The sequence below is a fragment of the Microtus pennsylvanicus genome, chromosome 9 (genome assembly GCF_037038515.1).
Source record: "Microtus pennsylvanicus isolate mMicPen1 chromosome 9, mMicPen1.hap1, whole genome shotgun sequence".
Classification (NCBI taxonomy): domain Eukaryota; kingdom Metazoa; phylum Chordata; class Mammalia; order Rodentia; family Cricetidae; genus Microtus; species Microtus pennsylvanicus.
Genome location: NC_134587.1, coordinates 81,270,159 through 81,294,943, shown reverse-complemented (window position 1 = coordinate 81,294,943; position 24,785 = coordinate 81,270,159). Strand labels below are relative to the sequence as shown.

General features: G+C 35.3%; 1 protein-coding gene across 35 annotated transcripts in view; it reads right to left on the bottom strand.

Annotated features, from left to right (window-relative positions):
• Positions 1-24,785, bottom strand: part of Pcm1 (pericentriolar material 1) — a 97,026-nt gene that overhangs the window by 55,545 nt on the left and 16,696 nt on the right. For 11 of the 35 annotated variants that reach the window (XM_075986583.1, XM_075986585.1, XM_075986587.1 and 8 more), the window contains 15 exons: positions 24,060-24,329; positions 21,893-22,063; positions 21,593-21,709; positions 15,511-15,688; positions 15,265-15,354; positions 12,569-12,678; positions 9,588-9,804; positions 7,703-7,901; positions 6,787-6,960; positions 6,136-6,290; positions 5,788-6,017; positions 2,563-2,714; positions 2,305-2,434; positions 1,364-1,504; positions 361-557 (listed from right to left, as the gene is read on the bottom strand). In XM_075986583.1, coding sequence (XP_075842698.1) covers positions 361-557; positions 1,364-1,504; positions 2,305-2,434; positions 2,563-2,714; positions 5,788-6,017; positions 6,136-6,290; positions 6,787-6,960; positions 7,703-7,901; positions 9,588-9,804; positions 12,569-12,678; positions 15,265-15,354; positions 15,511-15,688; positions 21,593-21,709; positions 21,893-22,063; positions 24,060-24,329 — 2,531 coding nt within the window. The remainder of the gene's footprint in view (positions 1-360; positions 558-1,363; positions 1,505-2,304; positions 2,435-2,562; positions 2,715-5,787; positions 6,018-6,135; positions 6,291-6,786; positions 6,961-7,702; positions 7,902-9,587; positions 9,805-12,568; positions 12,679-15,264; positions 15,355-15,510; positions 15,689-21,592; positions 21,710-21,892; positions 22,064-24,059; positions 24,330-24,785) is intronic. The other 24 variants (XM_075986599.1, XM_075986606.1, XM_075986607.1 and 21 more) reach the window with 7 other exon arrangements.

The following is a 24,785-nucleotide window of genomic DNA, read 5'->3' as shown; positions in this document are numbered from 1 at the left end:
AAAGTAAAATTTGAAAGATCATCCTGCAGCAGTGGTGCAGACAGACCTTTGAGAGTTCAAAGTCAGCCAGAGCTGCAAAACTGAGAAACCCTGTCTGGGAAAAACAAAACAAAACAACAAACAAACAAAAGATCTGTACCACCATTTGATCAAATACTGTAAAATACCATAGTAACTGAAATAGAAAAGGAAGCTGCAGAACAGAAAATGGCTGGCTGGAATGAGTCCTTAGTCACATATGGAAAAATAGCCAGTCAATACAGTTGACTTGTACTGTGTTGTGGAGAAAAATGAGTCTGCCTTACTTTTAAGTTCTGAGTAAATGGTATTTTAAAAATATATTTTAAATAGCTTTCTTACTTTTCTGTTCTGCTTTGCTGAGGGGTACACAGATTCTCAGATCCATCACTTCTCAATGATAACGATACAGCCACTGGAGAAGAAGTCTCTGTTAGACCTTGCCTCCTCTGATGTTCAGCCATGAGAGCTTCAAGTTGCTTCCTTCTCTGTCGTAGCTCTTCCCTTAACATTTCATGTCTTCGCATGTCTGACCACAACTATTATTTTAAAAATCAGAGTCAAGTAAATATTTGGATTTGTTGAAGCCTTAAAGAATAGAAGTCTTAATGATATTGTCAGTACAACAATAATCTATTGCCAATGTTTCCACTTTCATTCTACGATATCCATGTAGGGAACCAGAGAAATCACTCAAGTTAAGAATGTATACTGCTCTTGCAAATTCTTGGATCTGAATTTAGTTCCCAGCACCATTATCAAGTGGCCCACAACTGCCCCTAACTCTAGATCCCAGGGATACCTGACACCTCTGACCTCCAAGGACATCTACACTCACTTGTACAAACATATCCCCCAACAACCGGCACACAATTAAAAACACTAAAGCTAAAATCTTTTAAAGATGTTCATAAGGGTTAAATAGTATTTTAGGGATAAGATAAAGGCAGTCATCAATTGTTTGGGAAACTAAGAAATACTCATGAACTATTTGGGAAAAGCTATGATATTTTTCTACAAATCAAATATAAATGAAATACTCAATAGGCCCTTCTAACTAAAATGATTTGTATTTGCTATAACTGTTCCTCATATTTGCTAATAAAGATTTGACTATTTTAAAACAATACCAGCATAATTTGGGGTAAGATTTATTCCCCAACTAAAAGAGACACAGAAAATATACTTCACATATATCACCCATTCAATAGGTCAAAGGCCCCAAAGACCCATCCCAAGAGCAGCTTTTTCCCTCATCCTTCCCCCCCCCCCAAAAAAAAAACTATTTTACAGATTTGGGAGTTAGGATCCAATTGAGGAACAATACAGTAGGACTGGACCATACCTCATTATCCACTACTGAAGAATCTTCAGGCTCAATAACAGATTTGCTTGTGCTGGTCTCATTTTCATTAACAGTTGGGGTTGAAGTAATAGCTGGGAAATACTTTTTGGTGGGACCACTACTCATACTAGTGGCTGATAGCTAAATGAACAACAACAAAAACAAAACAAATGTATATGTATATACATATGCATATATATAAAACAAATATTACTATAAAGTACTAAAATAACTGAATTTATCTCATAGTTATTTTACTTCTCTAGAGCTCTAGTGCCATATTAATCTGATACTGAGACTACAATCACCACCATGATCCAAAGACAACAGAGGAGAACAAAGATGATAACAGGCTAAAGGTGATGAGGAGTACATCAGGAACAGTAAAAACAATAGGAGGCAAATACTAGGAAGGGGGTTTTACACTAAACCCAACCTTGGCACATACTCCTCTGGATATTATTTATACTGGGGATAAAAGACAAAAGGATTAGAAAAAATAGAAAAAGTACAAACTTAGAAAATATTTGTATTAAAAACATAATTTGATGTTCTTTTTTCAAAAACAAAATATGGGGCTAGAGAGATGGCTGAGAGGTTAAGAGCACTGGCTCCTCTTCCAGAGGACCAAGGGTCAATTCCCAGCACCCAGGTGGCAGATCATAACTGTCTGTAAGTCCAGTTCCAGGGGTCCTAACACCTTCACACCAATGCATATAAAAATATAGTTAAATAAATTATTTTAAAAAGCCCAATTCCAAAATAGAAGCAATCACTTGATTCCCATGTACTACCTTTCAAAGTAGAAACATAACCAAACCCATTTCATTATTAGTTCACTCATCTCAGCACTCAGAAAACTAGCGGTAAAGACAGACTTTAAACAGACATTAGGTTTAAACATTTTTCAAGCACACTGAAAGAAATAAATTTACAATTACCTGAAGGTCGGGGCATGCCTTTTGCACAGCTTGAATTTTCTCTTGAATTTCAATCAATTTCTTTCTTTCCTCCTGCAACTGTTTCAGCTCTCTCTGTTGCTGCTGTAGTTTAGCCTCATAAAATTTCTCTCTATAATTAAAGTGACATTATCTGTGAACTTCAATAAAATTATACGAAGCAAAAAACAACACAGTAAGACCCTTTCTAAATAAGTGGCTCTGAACTTTTTTTTTATGAAAGTCAAAAGCTTCCTATACCTTGTTTTTTCATTTACTCCAGTGTCTTTTTGTGTTTTATTAGAATTTTCCCTTGCATTATTTGAATTTTGTTTGGTATCTTCTGCTGCTGCATAGAAATCACCCAAATTTGATGTATTGGCAGAGACACTCACTGGAGCTGCGTCATCATCCTAAAACAGCACAATCATACAAAATTATTTGGAAATCCAAAGAAATTATCAAATTTATACTTTACACAATTTACTAGGCTATAAAACAATTAATACCACAGAGGTATTATACTCTTATAATACTTTTACAGAAAACCAAAGTGTATCTTTTATCAATGATAAATCAAGTGCTAAGACTAAAATGAGCCCATTAAAAATTTTTATTTGCAGTTCTGGGTATTGAATGTTTTATATGCCCAAGGTCCTAAAATGCCCATCTATTGCCATGTACTGTCTTGCAAGGCCTTATAACAAACAGTCAGAATGTGGACCCTTAACTCCTCCAAAATGTAAACTAAATGAGTTTTTTTTCCTTAAAAAGTTACCTAACTTCAGATATTTCATCAGTGCTATGAATTAAGAAACTTTTACAAATTAACTAGCTATTTCTTATTTTGGTGAAATAATGGGCTGCTATCAAAGAGCTCTGTGACAAATATAAAAAGCTAAAATAATTACTATGGAGCAGGAAACGATATTAACGTTATTTTACGATATCAAATGATATTTTAGGATTCAACCTTTATATTGTTGCAAATAATCCATGCCCACTATCTGTTTAAAAATTGCCCTCTTACTCATTTCTGTCTTTAATTTGTCAAACAAGTACCAATAGTTATGATACAATGAAAAAAATGAGATGGACATGATGGCTCATTCCTGTAATTCCAGTACTGTATTCAAGAGGCTAACAAAAGAAGAGGATCTCCATGAGTTAGAAGACCAGTTAGGGTTATCCACAGTGAACTTCTGGCCAGCCCAAGATACAGAATGAGACCTCTCTCTCTCTCCTCTCTCTCTCTCTCTCTCTCTCTCTCTCTCTCTCTCTCTCTCTCTCTCTCTCTCTTCAGAAAAAAAAGGACATCCTATCTAAAATCTATAGTGATTACTCAAAAAACAAAGTTTTTTTTTAATCTGACTAGCAGTAGATTTTTTTTCTTTTGTTGAACTAATGCACAGATTAATAGGGAGTTGAAAATGACCTCGTGCATTTTCTTGAAAATATTTAACTTATTTATATTCCATGCTTTCTCTGAAGATTACATCTGAAATTTAACCTTTGGAAACAATATTCTAATAAAATCATAACAAACTGATTCTTATTAATCATAGAACTATGAACTCTGAAATAACAATTCAATTCGTCTTGTATCAATCAAAAGACTAACCTAGCCCAATGAGCATAGAAGAGGACAATGGCAAGAACCAGGCTATAACTTAAGAAATAAAGAAGCTGAAAATGAAGTATTTTCATAAAATAGTACATGGAAAAAAATAAAATATGAGTTCTAATTCAAAACAAAGCTTATTTCTCATACTTCAGTTTTCCTATGTACTATTTTGTGATCTTAAAGGAGTAGTTCTCAACCTTCCTAATGATGTGACCCTTTAATACAGTTCTTCATGTCGTGGTGACCCCCCAGCCATACAATTATTTTCATTGTTATTTCATAACTGTAACTTTGCTACTGCTATGAATCATAATGTAAAGATCTGATATGTAGGATATCTGATATATGACTCCTGTAAAGGGGTCATTCAATCCTCAAAGTGGTCACAACCCACAGTTTGAGAACCACTGTCTTAAAAGAATAATGGGAAATTAATAGAAAACAACAATTAGCAAATATGAGTTCTTACAAATATGTAAAAATATTCAGGATAACCTAGCTTATTGCTTTATTTGTTTCCAAAGCTGTTTCATGCATTTCAAAAAGTAAAGTAGGAATTCAGAAAGATGCCCACCCATTCTTTCTATTAATTTCAATATTCATATGCAACCAATGTCATTAGCTTAGGTGCTCTTCCCAATACTCTTCAAATATGACCAAATAAATCACATCTCAAAAGGTGTTCTTCTAAGTTATGCACGTTTTACATGCCTAAGTTTACTTGTATGCTTGTACATGTTTATGCACTTTCTTCAACAGCTTTTGTTCTAATAGGAATAATTTAGAAAAAAACCAAAAGTCATTACCAATAATGTGTAAACAAGTTATAGTATACCAATATAATAAAAACGTAATCAAAGGTCTGGAGACATGAACTCACTTTGCTTAGAATATCAATTAGCAGTAATTCTGGAGAGCAATTAGAAATTGTCCATTCAAATGAAAATGTATGGTAATACATGGCAATGGAAAGAAATAACAAATAAAAAGAAAACAAAGAAATAATTTCACAAGTTAAACCATTTTTGTTACTCTAGAAAAATCTTACCTACCACAGGAAACTGTAAAATACTCAGTAGATCTTTTGGACCACATTAGATAATAAAGAAGGGTTAGTATTTACATGTGCATATGTATAAATTATTTTCAAAATCATGTATTAATAATTGAACTTTACTAACATACTAACATTTGGATTTTCTTTTCTTTTTATTTTTTTACATCAAGTAGGTTAAGATCTCAGGCTCTGCAATAGGCAATGTAAATTCTGGCAGTCATAATTATGTAACATTGGGCAATTAACACTTTTTCAATCTGCTTAATATCTACCTCATGATGATGCTATGGACCTATACTGGTACACAGTCATGCTCTTGGGTTTTTATATACAGATGGCTGCACTCTCACTCTAAGTTGTAAAAGCGTTATTACAACAAAATTTACCTACTCTAATCCCTCTTCCCATTTTTTTTCCCAAGACAGTCTTTTGTGCCCAAAGCAGAACTCCAACTTAGATTCAGCCAAGGATAACCTTGAACTCCTCCTTGAATTGCCTCCATTTCCCAAGTGATAGGACTACAGATGTGCACCATCATGTTAGGCTCAATTTCTCAACTTTACCAGGAAGAGTTTGCAAATATCTGATATATAGCAATTAAGCCACTAAACCTTTAATAGTAACACCTAAGACACAAATACAGGGCGGGGGATGAAACTTTTGGTGGTAACATGCTTGCTTAGTTATGTAAGGGGTCTCAATTCAATATACAAAATGGAAAGAAAAGGAGTTATACCAACATAATCATCAAACATATACAAAAATTTCATCTTATATGACTATACTATTTAAACAAGTAACTTACCTGGACCATAGCAACAAGATCTTGGAGCTGTTTAAGTTTCTCTTTTGCAGCCATGAGTCTACTTATCTTCTGTTCAAATTCTTCATCTTCTGGTGCCTCACCAACCAGACTGCTCCTATGGCTAGATAATGAAGCCCCACTAACTCCTTCCTCCTCTACTTCCTCCTCCTCGTCATCTTCACCTTGTGCTACATGCAACCTCTGTTCTCCTTCTCTATTATATCGACAGTCTGTTAAAAACAAGTATCATTCAAATAAATGATTTTAAAACTTTAAGAGTATAAATCAAAGATAATCTACTTCACTAGAGTAATATGGCAACATTTCTGTGAATATAGGAAATCATACCTAATGGAGGCATGTTTAGAGCTCTGATGTTGGCAGCAGATCTGTTGTTAATTTCACAGTTAGAATTAACTGATCTCCCATCTCTATTATTAGAAACACACTGTGTATTACTGTTACTATTCACTTCATTCCAGGTGGAAGCTACCTGTGGGTTCCTGAAAGAAATTAATGCCCAGTTATTTAAAACAACAAAAATAAAAATTCAAAAAAAATCTACCTATGTAGAGCTATAATAAACTAGTTTCAAGCAAAGAACAGCATTAACTAAACCATTTTAGATCAAATTCTTAATAATAGACTCCTATTTTTCATTAACTTTTCCAAAAACTTAGAAGTTTATGAATAAAAGCATGTGAAAACTCAAAATATACCTAAAGTATAGCAGTAGGAAAAGAAAATGCTCAATTTTATACTTTTTAAATTTACTTGCATTCAGTAACAAATAGAAATTTTACTAAATTACTGCCTTCAATATTTCCTTTCTTTTCTTTATAGGGTAAGAATGATTATTACACTAACAGTTAACTTACAAGGAAAAAGCTTAAATAAGAAGGAAACAATATTTCACTGATGTATCCCTCCATCCCAGCCCCCAAACAAGCATTAAGTTCAGATGAATACATTGGGAAAAAGAAACTTAAATGCTGTCACCTAATGTTAGTAACAGGTTCAGAATTTTCATGCTCAGAATCATAGTCTGACTCTTCAGTTTCTTCATCTTTTGTATTTTCATTTACAGCATCTGTCATCATATCCGATGTTTGTTCATAATAATGAACTAGTTCTCTCAATTCATTCAATCTCTTTTGAACTTCATTTAACTTCCTGATTAAAAAAATATAACACCATTTTAGAAAAAAATACACTATTTTCACTTAATAGCAGTTGGCACATATACCCACAAATATAGATAGACCAAGTTAAGTATTCAGGACACCTGTCGATTTTTAAAAATACAGTTTCAGCTGTACCTGTTGGCACATGCCTTTCATCCCAACACTCAAGAGACAGAGGCAAGTACAACTCTGTTAAGTTCAAGGCCACCCTGGTCTATGTAGTGAGTTCCAGGCCAGTCAAGGCTGGCTATATAGTGAGACCCTATCTCAAAACAGACAAATGAACAGAAACAAAAGGTAAAACAAAACAAGCATAACCCCAAAGCATGAACTGAAATGTCATATACATCGTCCCTGTTTTGGAGTTGAAGAAGCAGAAGCTTTCCAAGTGTTCTGCTCACACTGACACAGTCTTGTATAAAACATCATTTCAAGGTCTTACTCTTTGAATATTAAAACATTTTACATAGAGTTCTTGGTATTTCTAACTCTTTTACTAAAAAAATGATCAATTAATAGCAGTCTACAGAAACTACCTACGCTATCTTATTTCTTTTAGTCAACCAATAAGATTAATATATATTACATTCCCTCCTTTTTCCACTATATATCTGAAGAATGCTTATCTTAATAACTTCAGTTTCTTACAAATTTTCGAAAGTTTAAAAATCCTCATTATTTAATTCTAATTACTTAATATTTGTGAAGAATGATTGTAAAAAGTATTTTACTGTAGTTTTTCAGCTGGATTTAGATGACCTTCATTTTCACTCTCATTCTGAGAAACCAGAGAAGTCGCAGGACAAGGAACAGAGGATATAAGGCTATTGGACTCTCCATTGACAACTGGTGCAAAGCCTACAGGAGCAGAGAGAGCTACAGTTGAACTTCTCTTATCCCCACTTCTTTGGAGAGAAGTTGAAGGCACGACTGAAAAAGAGAGAAAGATACACAGTTACCATAAATAAAAATGGTATGAAGCAGCATATTTTCACAGTTTGCATACTTATAAAAAAAACAGAAAATAAAATTCATTCACATCTTAAAATCTGCAGATTTAAATCCTAAAAGTTTATGTATATACACTGGCAGGCCACTTATTAACACAGTTCACAACAAAACGCTTCAAAATACACAAGGAAAAATATTTTTACATCTTCCTTTTAGATAGTCTATCACTTCTGCATTATAGTCACTGAATTAAAATAGAAGGGAGAAAATAAGACAGAAACTGCAATGTATTACAATGCTATATGCTAGAAAAACAACCAAAAGAACAATAGCATAAACTTGTCTCACGTTAAGTTAAATGGTATCACTATGTATGACATACAGAACACAAAAGGCCAATCCTGGCAGGTAAATAATAAAGACTATGTATTTTTCTACCTCCTACTATTTCAAAAGTACTGTCATTTATCTTTTTCTCAGTGTGACTATCAGTGCTTCCTTCTCATTTTAACGCCACAATTATCACAGCTAGTTCCTAAGATCTCTTTTTACACTATTCTTTAACCACTGTTCCTGTAACTACTGCTCTTACACTGTTTTCTAGAAGGAGGAGTGGTCTTTTAGTCAGTTGTCAGTCGGCAAAGTATAACATTCTTTGTATATAAAACTGACCCAAGGCCATAATCATACCTTACAAATTTTTTTCCTTAGTTGCCTTCCTCTGTTCATAAAATAACTGATATTATCCTCTACAGGAAAAGGAGGGTAGCTGAGATCAAGAGGTGGGAGATAAGTGTTTCAGGGCAGAAATAGTAAGGTTCCTTTGAAAGTGGTAGAGAATCAGGAAATACATGAAGAATAAAGAACTACTCCTCCAAGCTGGATGTAGCAGTGCAAACATAGAGTCCAAGCCCTTGGGGAGACTGATGCAAGAGTGTTGCACATTTGAAGTGAGCCTTAGCTCCAATATAAACCTTGTCTCGAAACACAAAAAATACCACAAGAGGACATATGATTCTGTTATTTTGAATGACTTACTTATATTTTAAGTAAATATGTACCTGCATGAATTATGTGCATCACATGCATGCAAGTGCCCATAAAAACCAGATGCATAGAATCCCCTGGAACTGAAGTGGCGGGCAGTTGTAAGCTACCTAATGTGGGTCATGGGAACCAAACCTGGGTTCTCTGCAAAAGCAATAAGTGCTTTTAGCTGCTGAGCCAACTTTCCAGCCCAAGAATGGGGATTCTAAAAATGGTGTTCTTATCCACTATTAACTTCTTATTCTGATAACAACTGGAATGTTATAATAATAATGGTCAGTTGAGTTACCCCAGGTGATTTCAATTTCTAGCAATTAAGCTTCTAATACTAAGGGGCAGGAACTAGGATTGAGAAAAGCTTTTAGTAAAATGATAAAGACTAGAAACTAGATCTGAATTATTCAAACTTCTTTCTTTCTGTAGACTTAGCATCTATTTGGCTCTTTATCACATATTGGCTTATTAAGAGCTTTTCATATTCAAGTTTCTTCCTCAAAAATTATAATTTTTGTATAACTGTATTTGTTACCTTATCAAAGAGTTACTAAGTGACTGTTCTGTGCCAGCATATATACTTATATGCCCTTTACTTAACACTGCTGAATCAGATTTACTCACATGATGAATTGTTCAGATGCTGGTCTCGAAGCGTATGGAGTTCTCCAAGTAATTTGTCCATTTTCTGTTTCTTTTCCTGTAGTACTCTCATTTTACTAAAAAGCTGAACTTTCTCATCAGGTAAATGTTCGGAAACTGAGGGATTTCTGCTCTGAGAAATTTCTCTAGTTAATGAAAGGCTTTCTGCCTGTCTTCTGTTGTCTGGAACAGTGGGAGGCTTAGTTTAAAAAAGAAAAAGATCATTTGAGGTGAAGGTAATAAAAAGCCGCATTTTAATGTGTGTTAACATCTACCATTTCCTATTTTGCTATTAACACTCTTATCCCAATCTCCTGAGTTTCTGAGAGCTTCTTTAAATAGGGTATGGCAGAGCTCAGCAGAAGAACTTACTAATTTTTGCTATGTAACTGTACAAAATGGTTGGTCATACTCATTTTCTTAGTGGGCAAGACAAGAGTGGTTTCACCTTCAATCATACATCTTTTCCTGGTGTGAAGGCAATGGCTTACCAATTCTTATCCAAATTCCACACTAAAAGTTCACACAGGCATCATTATTTATTTTACAAATTCATAAAACTGAAATATTTATTATTTCTAAAACTGTTCTTGATAGACGTGAACACAAACCATTATCCTAACGCTTTAAGAGGTTAGCACAGAAAGAGAAAATTTAAGGTCAGCTTGTCTTGCTTCAATACCAAATCAAACTAAAATTCTACCTCTCCCTGAAAAAAAAAACTTTCTTAAAACTTTTAGATAAAATAATGCAAGGACATAGACTTAAAACTAACTTTAAGCCGGACGATAGTGGCGCACGCCTTTAATCCCAGCACTCGGGAGGCAGCGGAAGGCGGATCTCTGTGAGTTCGAGACCAGCCTGGTCTACAGAGCTAGTTCTAGGACAGGCTCCCAAAGCCAGAGAAACCCTGTCTCAAAAAACTTAAAAAAAAAAAAAAAACAAAACTACCTTTAAGTCTCTTTCTTGTTTTTAGCTTTTTGTTTCCTTCATGCAGTAGGTAGTTCTGGTTGTCTTAGAACTCACTACGTAGACCAACTAGGCTGATCTTGCATTCAGACATTCACCTGACTCTCCTTCCCAGTGCTGGGATTAAAGGTGTGTCACTATAACTGTCCTAACTTTAAGTCTTAATGGTTATAACCACCTAGTGCTTAAAAGACGTAAAAAGAATGTTTATCTAACAGTCTACACAATGAAAACCTTACTACTCAGTACATTAAAATAGCTTTTCTCATTGGTTAAGAGCACCTGCTGCTCTTGCAGAAGTCCTGAGTTCTGTCCTAGCATGTACATTGAGCAGCTCACAACTACCTGTAACCCCAATTCCAAGGAATCTACACCCTTTTTAGGCCTGTGCATTTACATGCTATACATACATACATTCAGGTACATATACACAAATAAATCTTAACACAGTAGACTCTCCTCTAACCTAGGGTTTCTCAAAGGAGACTCGGTAATAGCAATGGGATCATGTGGAACCCACTCAAATCTTTAGGATAATAATTTTAAAGGAAGAGGGACTTTGTGTATCCATTTTTTAAAAATCAAGCCAGGTGACATTTATGTTTACTAAGGTTTGAGACCCATTGGGTTAATTAATGTATTTAAAAACTTAACTATAGAAACTAATTACCACTAATTAAAGGTGGCACACACCTTTAATCCCAGCACTCAGGTGGTAGAGGCAGGTGGATCTCTGTGAGTTTAAGATCAGCATGGTCTACAAGAACTAGTTCCAGTCTAACTTTTCTCTCCCCATCTCCCCTTACCCCCATCCCACCCCACCCCCAAGATCCCAATTTTCTCCCCGGCAATTTTGTCTACTTCCCATAGCCAAGAGGATAACTATATGTTTTTCCTTGGGTTCACCTTCTTATTTAGTTTCTGTAGGTTCACCAATTGTAGTCTCCGTGACCCTTATTTATGGCTAGAAACCAATTATGAGTGAGTACATCCCATGTTCATCTTTTTGGGTCTGGGATATCTCACTCAGGATAGTGTTTTCTATTTCCATCCATTTGCATGCAAAATTAGAGAAGTCAGTTTTTTACCGCAGCGTAGACTTGGGGAAACAGGAGGATTGGGATAAAGGAAGGCTGGACAGGGGAGCACGGAACCACAATTCTTAGTTAAGGGAACCACTTTAGGGTTGGCAAGAGACTTGACCCTAGAGGGGCTCCCAGGAACCCATGGTGATGTCCCCTGTTAGTCCCTTGGGCAGCTGAGGATAGGCAACCTGAAATGACCCTATCCTATAGCATTACTGACGAATATTTTGCATATCACCATAGAACCTTCATCTGGTGATGGATGGAGATAGAGACAGAGACCCACACTGGAGCGCTGGTCTGAGCTCCCAAGGTCCCAATGAGGAGCGGAAGGAGGGAGAAGATGAGCAAAGAAGTCAGGACCACGAGGGGCACACCCACCCACTGAGACAAGGGGGCTGATCTAGTGGGAGCTCACCAAGGCCAGCTGGACTGTGACTGAAAAAGCTTGGGATAAAACCGGACTCTCTGAACATGGCGAACAATGAGGGCTGATGAGAAGCCAAGGACATTGGCACGGGGTTTTGACCCTACTTCATGCTCTGGCTTTGTGGGAGCCTAACCAGTTTGGTTGTTCACCTTCCCAGACATGAACGGAGGGGGGCGGACCTTGGACTTTCCACAGGGCAGGGAAACCTGACTGCTCTATGGACTGGAGAGGGAGGGGGAGAGGAGTTTGGGGGAGGGGGAGAAGGGTGGAAGGAGGGGGAGGGAAATGGGAGGCTGGGAGGAAGCGGATACTTTTTTTTCCTTTTCTCAATTAAAAAAAAAATCAATAAAATTTTAAAAAATTAAAAAAAAAAAAAGAACTAGTTCCAAGACAGGCTCCAAAGCTACAGAGAAACCTGTCTCAGGAAAAGAAAAAAAAAAAAAAAGGAGGCAAGCAAGAAAGAAAAAGAAATCAATTACCTGAGACTCACGAAGTTGATTATGAAAACGCTGGATCAAATCATTCAGTTCTTCATTTAGTTCAGATGTGATGCTGACTCCAGATAAGCTTCCTGTGGTTTCTGTAACAACTAAAAACAAAATCAAATACTATATTCAACATAAAGAAGCAACAAGCTAAGTATAAAATTTGGACAGGGGGAAGCTCAACCTAACATAATTTGAAAATTATCTTACTTATAGCCAATTATTTTATTAGAAGTTTCCATCTGACGTAAAAATAAAGAGACAACTGCTAAATTGTAGGAAAGTGTTTTCAATCTCAACAAACAAGGCAGGATAGTATACCCAATTTAGTATACTAAATTACAGCTAGGATGGCTCTATTAGTTTCTTTAGACAGAGGGTACAGAGGGCAAATTGGCATCCTGAAAAAAAAACACAGCTAATGCTGACAGGTCTTTACCTCTTCCAAGAAAACCAGACTATATTACAGAAATGGCAAGTTTTTCTACAAAGGACAGACTGAAAACTGTCATGGCTCCCTGGAATCCAGTTGTCTTGCCTACCCATTTCTGCCATTAAAGGACAAAAGTCAGCAATACGTAAATAAGAATGGCAGTGTTCCATAAAGCCATGCCAATTACACTAGAAAACCAGAGGTTTTATCATCCTTATTAAAAACAACCAAAACTCAGCCGGGTGGTGATGACGTATGCCTTTAATCCCAGCACTTGAGAGAAAGAGACAGGTGGATCTCTGTGAGGCCAGCCTGGTCTAGAATGATTTCCAGACAGATACATGGTGAAACCTTGTCTTTCCAACGTTAAAAGAAGCCACAGCTATAAACTGCTTTTTTAAAAAAAATAATATAAAATACAATAATTTTCTGCTGGAAAAAAAAAACAAAACAGATTTCTAGTATTGAAGACTGAAAGAAACCCTTTTCTAGCCTAAACTTGTGAAAAACACCAAAATCACAACTTTCCAGACAGAAAGAAACACACTCTCTCCCCAAAGGCAGGTAGGTGTGCTGTGTTTATGAACACCTAAGAAATGCTAACTCTTGCTTTCATCATTTTCTTCAGTAAAACTTCATAAGCACGGTAGCAAAATTGTTTTAAATTTATTAAGCTAAAATTCTTGTTGATAAAGTATATAAAGTTCAAATTCAATCTCCTGGTTATAGTCTTTTATTGCAATTCATGATAGGATATTTTTGTAAAAAAATTATTTGCATATTTTAACCTAGAATTAAATTGATTTCTACTAAAATTCTGTATAAAGCCTAGCCAAGCCAGAAACTGTCATTTTCTCTATAAAGCCTTAAGCAGTAGCCTACAATGCTGATGATCAAATGAAATGGTGTAAATTCAAGTACTCAAAAAGATTACAGAAACGAGATTGGGAACTCTGGGAGCCCCACTGCTCCATGAGGTTTGCAGGCAGTTAGTGGGCAGGAGAGAGACTACGGTGCAGGAGTACAGCCAAGAAGGTGAGTGTCCATAATCCTGTCGATAATCCCTCACTCACATTCCTGTGAGTAACTCTTATGAAACTTATGTCACCAAAATAGCAAATAAAAATGGCATAATTATAGTGCTCAAAGATAAACAAACTATAAGAATTGATGAGAAAACAACTAAGCCAATGGAAGAAATTATTATATCTATCACTTTGTGCCCCAAAATATATACAATTGTTATTTGTCAATTAAAAATAAAGCTAAAAAGAAACCTAAGCCTTATTGAGTTTTGATAAGAAACAATCTTATTTTTATCCTAATGAAAGTTTGAAGACAATAAGACAAAGTACAAAATTAAAAAGCTTAATACTAAGCAATTCAGTCATCATTTAAATGATACACAGCTCTGAGGCAAAGAGGGAAAAAAACATTTTCTGAGTCTCACAAAAACTAAGTATAATAGCAGTTTTAAAAGCTCATATGTAAAAACATGTGTCTAATTGAAATAACAGAACTACTAATACTGACCACTAAAGTTGCTCTATTAATCTGCTACCTTATTAGACTTCTTTTTATATGTTTTTATATTCTCCAGGTGCTAAGGACTAAACCCAGGGCAGACTTAAGCATGCAAAACTGCAGCCCTTCCCACTTTCTTATTTTATGAGATAAAGTCCCACTATGATGTATTGGGGGAGGGGTCTGTATACACACATGTACTTCAGAGGTTGATGATACTGGGTATGGGTATCTTCCTTAGACTCTCTCCATCTTATTTTTGAGACAAGATTACTCACTGAAACCAAAGTTCATCAACTGGCTAGACTACTGAACCCCAGGGATCCTCCTGTCTCTCCCTTCCAGTTCTGGGGTCATAGATGTATACCACTGCACTTGGCTTCTATGTGGTTGCTGAGGATCTAAACTGATGTCCTTATGCTTGTGGGACACACACTTTACCAACTGAGACATCACCCCAGACCCTAAGGATTTTTGATCCTCCTGCCTCAGCCTTCTGCGTGCTGGATTCCAGGTATTATGCCACCAGCTTTATGTTGCAAAGCTGGTTCACATAAGATTTTTTTTTTAAAGTTTCCTAGGAAGGCAAATAAAGAACAGAAATTTTAGCTAAATGATATTTAAAACAATGAAACAAACAAACAGGAACCCCCCAAACTGGAAGCAAGAGCATCAAGAGTCCTATCATTCTGATGTTAAAAAACAGTACTACATACAGGCCTGTCTCTTTTACCTCTTAAAGGTACTCTCTGATGAAAAGGAGAGCGAGCTGTCTGTCTGCACGGTACAGTATGATAGCCAGGAGTTGTTCCTGCAACTTTTTCTGTATAACCAGAGAAAAGCATAGGACAGAGTAAGCCTTGCTTGCAGGTTGCTACACTAGTTAATAACCGAGATCTGATTATATAATAACAGCATTCATTTTGCAATAGTTAACGAGCCTTTCTTAGAAAAATAATATTCTAAAACAGCTGCATACCAGAATCATCCATCACAGCTATAGCTTGCTCTGCTTTATGTTGCAAAGCTAGAAGAGCAGCTTGCCGTCCCTGTAGAGCTCGCAGCTGCTCCTGCTGTTGTAACATTCTTTTTAACAAATCATGTTGTTTCTTCAAATTTTCTGTCTCTTCTAAAGGCTCCTGTTGATGATCTCTGGCCTGAAAAATAAGACCAATAATACTCAATAATACTTATACCTGACTGTTGACATTCATGGTCCTGTTCCATTTGCCAGTGGCAAAGTACAGCAAAGATAATAATTTTGACTGAATACACAACTCTAGTTTTAAAAACTTAGAAAGTTGATATGCCCCACATTAATAATTAGGTAATTTCACAGTGAAAAAACTATGACGAGGAAATTAAAAAAAAAAAAGACTTTACAAAACAGAAGGTTGAAAGTCTATGAAGGCAAAAGGAGCTGCACATATTACAGATAAAAGAATAGGGGAGCCAGTTACAGATTATAGAGAATTAGTGCTCCAAAACATTTTTTTCTAAAACAAAACACTAGGTAACAAAAATTTCTATTCCATACTAGAAATGATTTTTAACATATATAATCAAAACAAATGAGAACATGTATGTGTGTGTCTGAGAGAGAAAGAACACACCAACTTACAACCAAGGTGAAGATTTTCTTTTCCTCTTGCAAATATTTGTTTATTGAATAATATACACTGATCAAACAATGCCACATGTCATTATAAAACATTGGGGGAGGGGGAGGGAAATGGGAGGTGGTGGCGAGGAAGAGACAGAAATCTTTAATAAATAAATAAATTTAAAAAAGGTGAAGATTTTTTAAGTACATTTGTTGATTATCTTATGTAAAAAGGCCTAACTGAAACACATTAAGTACATAAGAAAGCAGAAAACTTTATTTTGTATCAGATATCTTTATTAGTTTTTGACTCTTAAATTATGTCTATTTAGTAGAGTTTGGAGTATTAAAACACCTCGCAACTTCCCCAACACACTAAGTACTTATCGTCCTTCCTATATGCAACAAAACAAATTTAAGCAGAAGAAACTAACAGTGAGACTGGAGAGATGGCTCAGCAGTTACGTGCAATTGCAGCTCTTGAAGAGAACTCAGGTTCTGTTCCCAGCACTCACACAGAGGCTCACAACCATCTTAACTCCAGATCCAAGGGATCTAACACTCACTTTGACCTCTGTGGGCGTCAGATATGCTCAGGATGCCCATATATACATATAGGCAAACACTTAACCATAGAAAATAAATCAATCTTTTAAAAAAAAAAGAATTTTAAAAAGAAGTAATGACCAAGTGGGCTGGTGGCATGACTTAGTGGTAAAGTTCTTGCTTAGGAGGCATAAGGCCCCTTGTGTGTTTAAAAAAAAACAAAAAACATGCATATACAAAATTTAAAACACAACTGAACAAAACTAATCAAAGACAAAAATGTAAAGCTCCCAAATAATAAAATTTAAGCCCAATTATACAAGAAATGTATATTTTAATGGTATTCATCAATATACCATCAAAATATTTGAAAGTTCTATTATTTGATCCATTGACATAAAATATTCCCTTTAATATATTGAGATTTGGTTTTAAATTTGCCACATTAACAAATTTTTGTTGAGATTTTTTAAATGATTTCCCCCTAAAATTACTAAGGCAAGTCGGTGATTTCTTATGATTTCTTATGTAAAAATAAATGCACTGATCTACTTTCACTGGGCACACGTGATTTCTAGAGAAATCACAGGGAAAACAGACAGTTCAAGAAGTTTCCTTCTGGATGACATCCTTCACCAGTGCTACACAAAGCCTCTTCCATCTACCTCCTCCTAAGCAGAACCAGAATTATTGTATATAAGAATGGGTAACCATGACAACATTTTACATTGTGACTTAGAAAAGAAAAAAATATAAGCGAACAAAAAGGCATATAGCCTCCAGTTAGGTACTCAGAGAAAAACTGGAGTTTAGTGGAAGTTAACGACTGCTATCAACATTGATATATATAATGTACATTTCAGATTGGTATTTATAATCAATTACGAAAAAAGTTGAGAAGCTGGGTAGCACATCTCAGTACTTAAGAGGCATAGGCAGGTACACCTCTGTAAGTTCAAGCCAGTGTGGTCTACATAGGACCCTAGCCAAGGTTACATATAGTAAGACCCTTTCTTGAGAAAAAAAAGAGGAGGAGGGGAAGACAAATTGAATTGCTGCCTTATAAGCATAAGAACTTGAGCTAGATCCTGAGAACCTTTATTTTTTAAAAAGGCCAAGCCTGGTGGTTCCCACATGTAAACCCAGCTCTTGGAAGGTGGAGGTAAGCAGATCCCTTGGAACTCATTGGACAACTGCACTAGCCTACTTGGCCCAGTTATAGGCTAGTGAGAGATGCCAGCTCAAAAAAAATGGTGAGAAAGTACCTGAGGACTGATACCCAACGACATCCTCTGACAAAGCATACATGAAGAGCCTCTTAGTTACATAATACAAAATGTTATGTCTATAAAACACACCAAAAAATTAGAACCAGCCTTTGTAGATAGATGTGACTAGAATACCTATTATTTCTTATCAACCTGTAACTCTTAGGGTATTTTCAGCTTCGAATCTAAAGTAAGACCTCAAACCTTTTCCTCTATTCTTCAAACATAATACATTTCAAAAGGCTGCTTAGGAAGGAAGAAACAGAAGGGATTTGGAGAGTGACAGATTCTGTAAGCAGAGAAAAATCAAGTCAGATGGATGGACTTAAGATTTTAATTAAAATCATTTTATGAAATATGTATTAGTAAGACACATTGTGATGACCTTAAGAATCAAGACTAAGGTTGGCAGGATGGCTCAGTGGATTAGAGGGCCTGTCACACTGAGCAGTAAGCCTGATGGCCTGAGTCAATCTTCAGGACCCACACAGTAGAAGGAAAATTGTACTGGTTGTCCTTTGACCTCCACATGCATGTTGTTGTGGTCTACCATAGACATCCACACACAAAATAAAAATTAAAACAAAAACAAGATTAAGGATAGTTGAATTGGAAAAATTTAAGTTTAAGATACAGTAATTTTTATCTGTAAGAATACTTTCTTACGAGACTTAGAAACAAAGGGCCTCTGACGCAGGGGACGTAAGATGTGACCGCCTCGCAGTAAAAGGTACCAAGCCACGTAGCTAACACAAAGATAATGGCCTAATGTAAGAATTAATAAGAAGCCTGAGCTACTAGACCAACCAGTTTATGATTAATGTAAAAAAGAAAAGAAAAGAGAGGGTTTTTGTTACATCGCAGGGGAAAAAGACACTTGGCCAATGTGCTGTAGTGCCCATCAACTGTAAAAAGAAAGATGACAGGTTTTAATGGGTACCTGCTGTAGTTCACATTCATTTTCTCCCTTTCAATACTATTAAATCTAAAGATAACCAGAAACTTTTCTGTTCAGAAGGGAGTACCTTTAGCTTAATGCTTTGTATAATTAAAGACTCCTTTGTATAATTAAAGAATAGCACAAACTGTCAAAGTATTTGCGGTTAAATTTTGTCATTTTAAGCACCAATATATATATTATAAAACTACAAAACAAAATAAAAATTAATGATAACAAGCTAGTAATAAAACATACAAACTTATTCTTGTATACTCTAAACTATTAAAATGGCTTTTGCTCTTGCTAAAAGGACACACATGCTTTTACAAATGCTATTTTATACAAATGTATTGGAAGAGCTACACAAACAGTTTTTATCACTTGAATGCCTTTATACAAATCATGGAAAACTAAAGGAAAGAACATTTAAATCAAACACTAAAGAAGAAAATCTAGCAACATACTAAAATATCAATGAGTAAATCAACTAAACTAGAGGGAGAAAGAGAAAAGGTTTTAAACAGTACACAAATACAACTCAAACTACAAAAAAAGCATTTTTTTCCTTTAAAGACAGAAAATCTAAAAGCTTATACTATTTTCTTTTTCTCTAATGAACTATAATAATAAGACAAAAATTTAATGTATAATTCTAATTCACAAACAATACTATTATAAACAAAAGCAACCCTCATTCGAGGTTTAAGAATGTTTTATATACTCTGAAAACTTCAATAGCAAAAAAGAAATTATGATTCTAATCCTTTATAATTATAAATCAAAGTTAGCCACCATATTTTATCCATGCAGAGGTATATTATAAAGCAAAAAAGAAATAAAAACACTTAGCAAAAGCATTTTACTAAAGCAAATTACAGGATATTAATGGTATTAATAATTTATAGAGTTAAGAGTAACAGCAGTTAACAAAAAAGCAAATAAGGAAGAAATAGAAATAAGAGCTGCTCATTTAAAGACTTCCCAAGTTACCATTGTGAAGTATACCTTTGAGGGAAATCCACGTTTTCGGCTATATTTCCTATCAGGTTTCAGTTCCCTGCCATTCTGAGGAGCTCTGCCACCTTTCCCTTTTGGACTTGTAGTAACGTCAATGTCTGAAACCTGTTCTTGGGAAGCTGAATTCCCTAGTTTGTCCTCAATGCAGGGCCGAATTCTCAGACTAAAAGATGCCTCCTTTATTAAATAGTGTAGCATATTAATTTCTTAACACAAACTCCTGTTTAACATATAAGCCAGCCTTGTAAATAAATGCAAAAATGTCTCATTCCACCTTTTAAAAAATTTAACCCAAACCCACCCCCAAGAGGCAATAAATTTAATTATACTTTTAAGTTTCTGTAAAATAAACAGTTGCTTATTAAATTCAAGCAAGCATTACATCCATGACAAGCTCCAAGTGTGCAAAACTCCTAACGCATATTTCAACATTTATTCTGGTATATAACAATTTACAAAAGGTCATAACTTTACACAATTATGAAGGAAATTCTCATCACAGTTAACACTTTGGATTTGAGAATGTAAATTACAATCAACTATACCATTTCTCATACTTCTCTGTTAAAATCCTTTAACCAGCTGACCCCAACCCTCTGCTTCTGCTGGTATGAAAGGGAGAATTTTTCGCATCACTATGAACAGAAAACAATTTCCCACAACAGAATCCATTTTTCAAAAACTGTTTGGACCAAGTCCCCTGATTATTTCCTTAACACAAAGAAAAAAGTTCAAATTTGCTATCTTAAAAAAGTTTAAACAGGAAAGATAGGGAGGAGAAAAGAAGCAGGTAAATTTTGTTGAGAAGTAATAAAAGGAAACAAACCCTCAAATCCCTAATGCTGAATGGTATTTTGAAATACATTACAAATCAAAGATGCAGGTGCTCATCCTTTCAAAAGCAAAGGCTTACTAACACTAGGTATTTAACAGTTACGAGTCCATAATTACAGTGCTGTTTCCATAGCGCAGGGCTATCACATGCACTTCAGACCATCTGTTAAATAAAATGCTTAAAAGCAAAGCAGTTTTGAAATTTACTACATTTTATGAACTAATCTATCTTACAACCTTTTCTTTAAATTACTACTTTTCCAAGGGAACAAATGTTTTTATTAACTTTATAATCAAAAACCACAATACTTTTTCTTCACTAAGAGTAAATAATAATATTATTCTGTCTTATTAGGTTTTATTTCAACTTTTTATACATCTAGCTTTGCTATAGTACTATACAGGATGTCAAATAAAAAAGAAAAATCTTAGCACATTTGAGATGAGTCCTCACCAGCAAATGAATGTGGAAACTTCTCCAGTTTAACATACTTAGTAATCCTGAGTATCTCTAGTGATAGTAACGGCTCTCAAACCTGCAAGGAATTCTAACTTTGTCAATGCTGCTTAAAATTAGGAAAGCTGTGCTGAGCAAAACCAACTACAGACATTTCTGTACAATGACAGTCAGAATTAACTAGGTTTCCAATTCAAACTTTTAAAACTACTTTTAATGCTACCAATAAAGCTTTCAAACTTCCATGCTTAGCAACTAAATATACCATTAACAATTTGAGGGTTTCTTTCCTGGAATATACTTTTTATTAAAGAATGCCAAAAGCTGTCATCTTGAAAAATGGAGGAAAGCCTTAAATCTTCATTTCCAGAACTTTATTTCCAAAAAGCCGCTTACCGTGGTATCTGAAGCTTCAGACTGCACATCTATGTTTAGCGATGTGCTCTCAGCTACAGAACCAGATCCCACAGCTGAGTCTATAGTCCGAACATCCTCCTCCTCATTTTCTCTAGCCTGAAATATTTTAGTGGTATAAATCATAAAACTATTAAAAAGGGCAATAAAAATGTTATAATGGATGGCACGATTTTTGAAAATATGTTAACTCCTCTGGAGTGGCATCAGAATATTGTCAATATTTGTACATGGTACATTCTAAAAAAACAACATATATCACTTAAAAAGTCAAAAACTTACAAGGATTTTCTGGAGAAATTTCATATATGACTTTTCTTGTTCTTTAAGGTGTTCTATTAGATGAGTAAGGCGCTCAACATTAGCAGATCTTTCATTTTTCTCTACAAGATCTTCTCTCATAGAACTAGCCTTTGTAATATAGTCACGAATTTGAACAAGTCTGCTTACAATCTGCAGGGAAAATATTAAAAAGAAAAGTAAGAATGGCAGTATACAACATATAAAGCCGAGCATAATTAACTTCACAGCAATAGTATTATACGTTTTTATTTCAAATGAAGGTAAATCAAGAATATATCTAGGTCTACCACACATATTTATGTATGTAAAATCTGAATCAAGCTTAGATTTTAAAGATTAAAACAATGGTCAATAAACTTCAATCATCAATTTAAAATTTCAAAATTATTTTAGTTTATATTATCTGAAAATTGGATCTATTATAAACTTTTATTATTGTTGTAGAGATAATTCTGTTTGCTTTTTTGTATCTGTGCAGTTGAGTGCCATGGTGCATGTGGAGGCCAAGGACAACTCCCATGGAGTTGGTGTTCTATTTTATGTGGGTTCAAGGTATTGGATCTTTAGACTTGCAGAATGTAGACAGCAGAGGAAGCCCTAAGTTAGTGAAGTCGTGAGTCAATATGTACAGATCAGAAAGGCACAGCCATGCATAGGACTCCAAGATCTCATACCCATGAAATACTGGCAAAGCCAGTGGTAAAGCTCTCCCCAGGAATCCAAAGTGTGAGTGTTTTATGGTCAACTAATTAGTGTGTACAAGGACTAGCAACTGTGGCTTCTTTTTCCCAGATAGTCACAGCCTGAGCCCACTCACTTATGGAGACCGCCTATCAAGACTAGTTAACAAAGCTCAACAGTGTGCTGTACCTAATAAACTCACTCAGACTGAGATTCCGGATTAGCATTAGCAGAACCCCACTCAACATGCTATCCTGCCCATATATCTGTCCTTCCTTCATTCTTTTACTACCCCCAGTCAGGGTTCTAGGCCCCAATCAGAACCCCACCTGACTCTGTTTTCTTCATTCACTTACCACCCCTAGTCAGGATACCAGGCCCCAAGCAGTGCAGGTTGTTCCACTAAGCCATCTCTCCAGAACCCAAAATTTTATTTATGAAACAAATTGCTGAGAAATTATATACATAATCCACATGGGGGTGGGAGCATGCTTGCATGTCTGCACACATACAACAGAGGCACAGAAGGTGAGTCTGTGGTACTGGTTCTCTCCTTCCATCTCTACATGGGTTCCAGGTTAATCACAATCAGGTTATCACAAAAAGTTTACACAGTAAGCACTTTTACCCTCTGAGCCATCTCACTGTCACTAAATATTCCGTTTAATCATTATATTTCTTTATAAATAATTGGTAGTATCATAGAAACTTAAAAGACCACTTTTGAAAATATTTTCCAAAAATATCAGCATTGTTTTATTCTTTTTTTCATGATTTACTTCATTTTTATTTGTGTACGTGTACAAAGGCAGGTGCATTTGAGTAAAGGAGCCTATGAAGAACAGATATATCTGATCTTCCTGGAGTCAGAGTTTCAGGGGTTGTGATCTAATGTGTCCAAAGTGTATGCTGGGAACCAAAGTTGGGTCTTTCATAAGAGAAATGTGAGTCCTTCACCACTGAGTGTCTCTCCAGCTCTAAAAGCCATGTTTGTTTTTTTAATTTTTATTTTTTTGGTTTTTCAAGACAAGGTTTCTTGTAGCTTTGGAGACTGTCCTGGAACTAGAGCTCATAGACCAGGCTGGCTTTGAACTCACAGAGATCTGCTTGCCTCTGCCTCCCGAGTGCTGGGATTAAAGGCATGCGTCACAAACTGCCCAGCTCCAATAGCCACATTTGAATAAAGTTCTTTAAAAAACAAAACAAAATCATACTGTTTCTAACCCCGCTTTATTAAAATTAGCAATTTAGTGTTTGAAAATCAGAGAAGCTTTTTACATATTCATCTAAGGAGTAAACTATTATTCTATTTAAAATATATGGTACATTATTGAAGAGGGCTAGGGGAAAAACTAATTCTATTTAACTGAAATTCCTATATGCATAACCTAATACTTCTTCAAGATCTTAAGGTTTATACTTTGAGATCTGCAAAACCACCAACCAAATAATCCCATTTTACTACCTGGCTGCTCTCCATTGCAGGTTCTCCTCGCCCATCTTCTTCAGAGACTTGACAGTTTTGCAAAAGGTCATTACTTAAAGCAGAAGCAAACAGCTCTTTGCATTGTGCTGATGCAGTCGCTTCTCTCTTTGGAAGACTTGGAGTAGCATCCTTGCTCTTGTTAGTATTAATCTGCATAGGTAAAAAGTTGAAGGGCTTTCGGTTTTCACTAAGCTGACGTTTGTTGTTAGCCGCTGTTGCTCTACCTTGAGAATCACTTCCAATACTTCTCTATACACAAAAAGGAAACCAAATCAAACAAACAGTAATCTCTCAACAATTTTATAAGATTTCAACATTCTTAGTTACAACACTAGATGATGAGGCAAGGTTTTATAAAAAAAAAAAGTTTTGAAAAAGCTTCAGATCTACAAAATCCTATTAAATTATCAAAATTTGATTGCTCTCTTATTCTCATTTTTTGAGGTAATTCAAGTGATGAATATGAACAAGGCTAGTCTCATTAGTAATGTGGGCTGCATTATAATTCATATTGCTTAAAAATTTTTGTAGGTGTTGGCTCCAATAAATCAGTATTAATTAATAGGCTATAAACACAATGAATTAATAGATTATAAGCATAATGATTTGTCTACATGAAACACTACTTGAAAAAGCATTCAGTTTACCACTACCAATACAGCTGAGGTAGATTGTTTCCAAAGTATATTTTAGGCCACGAGTTTA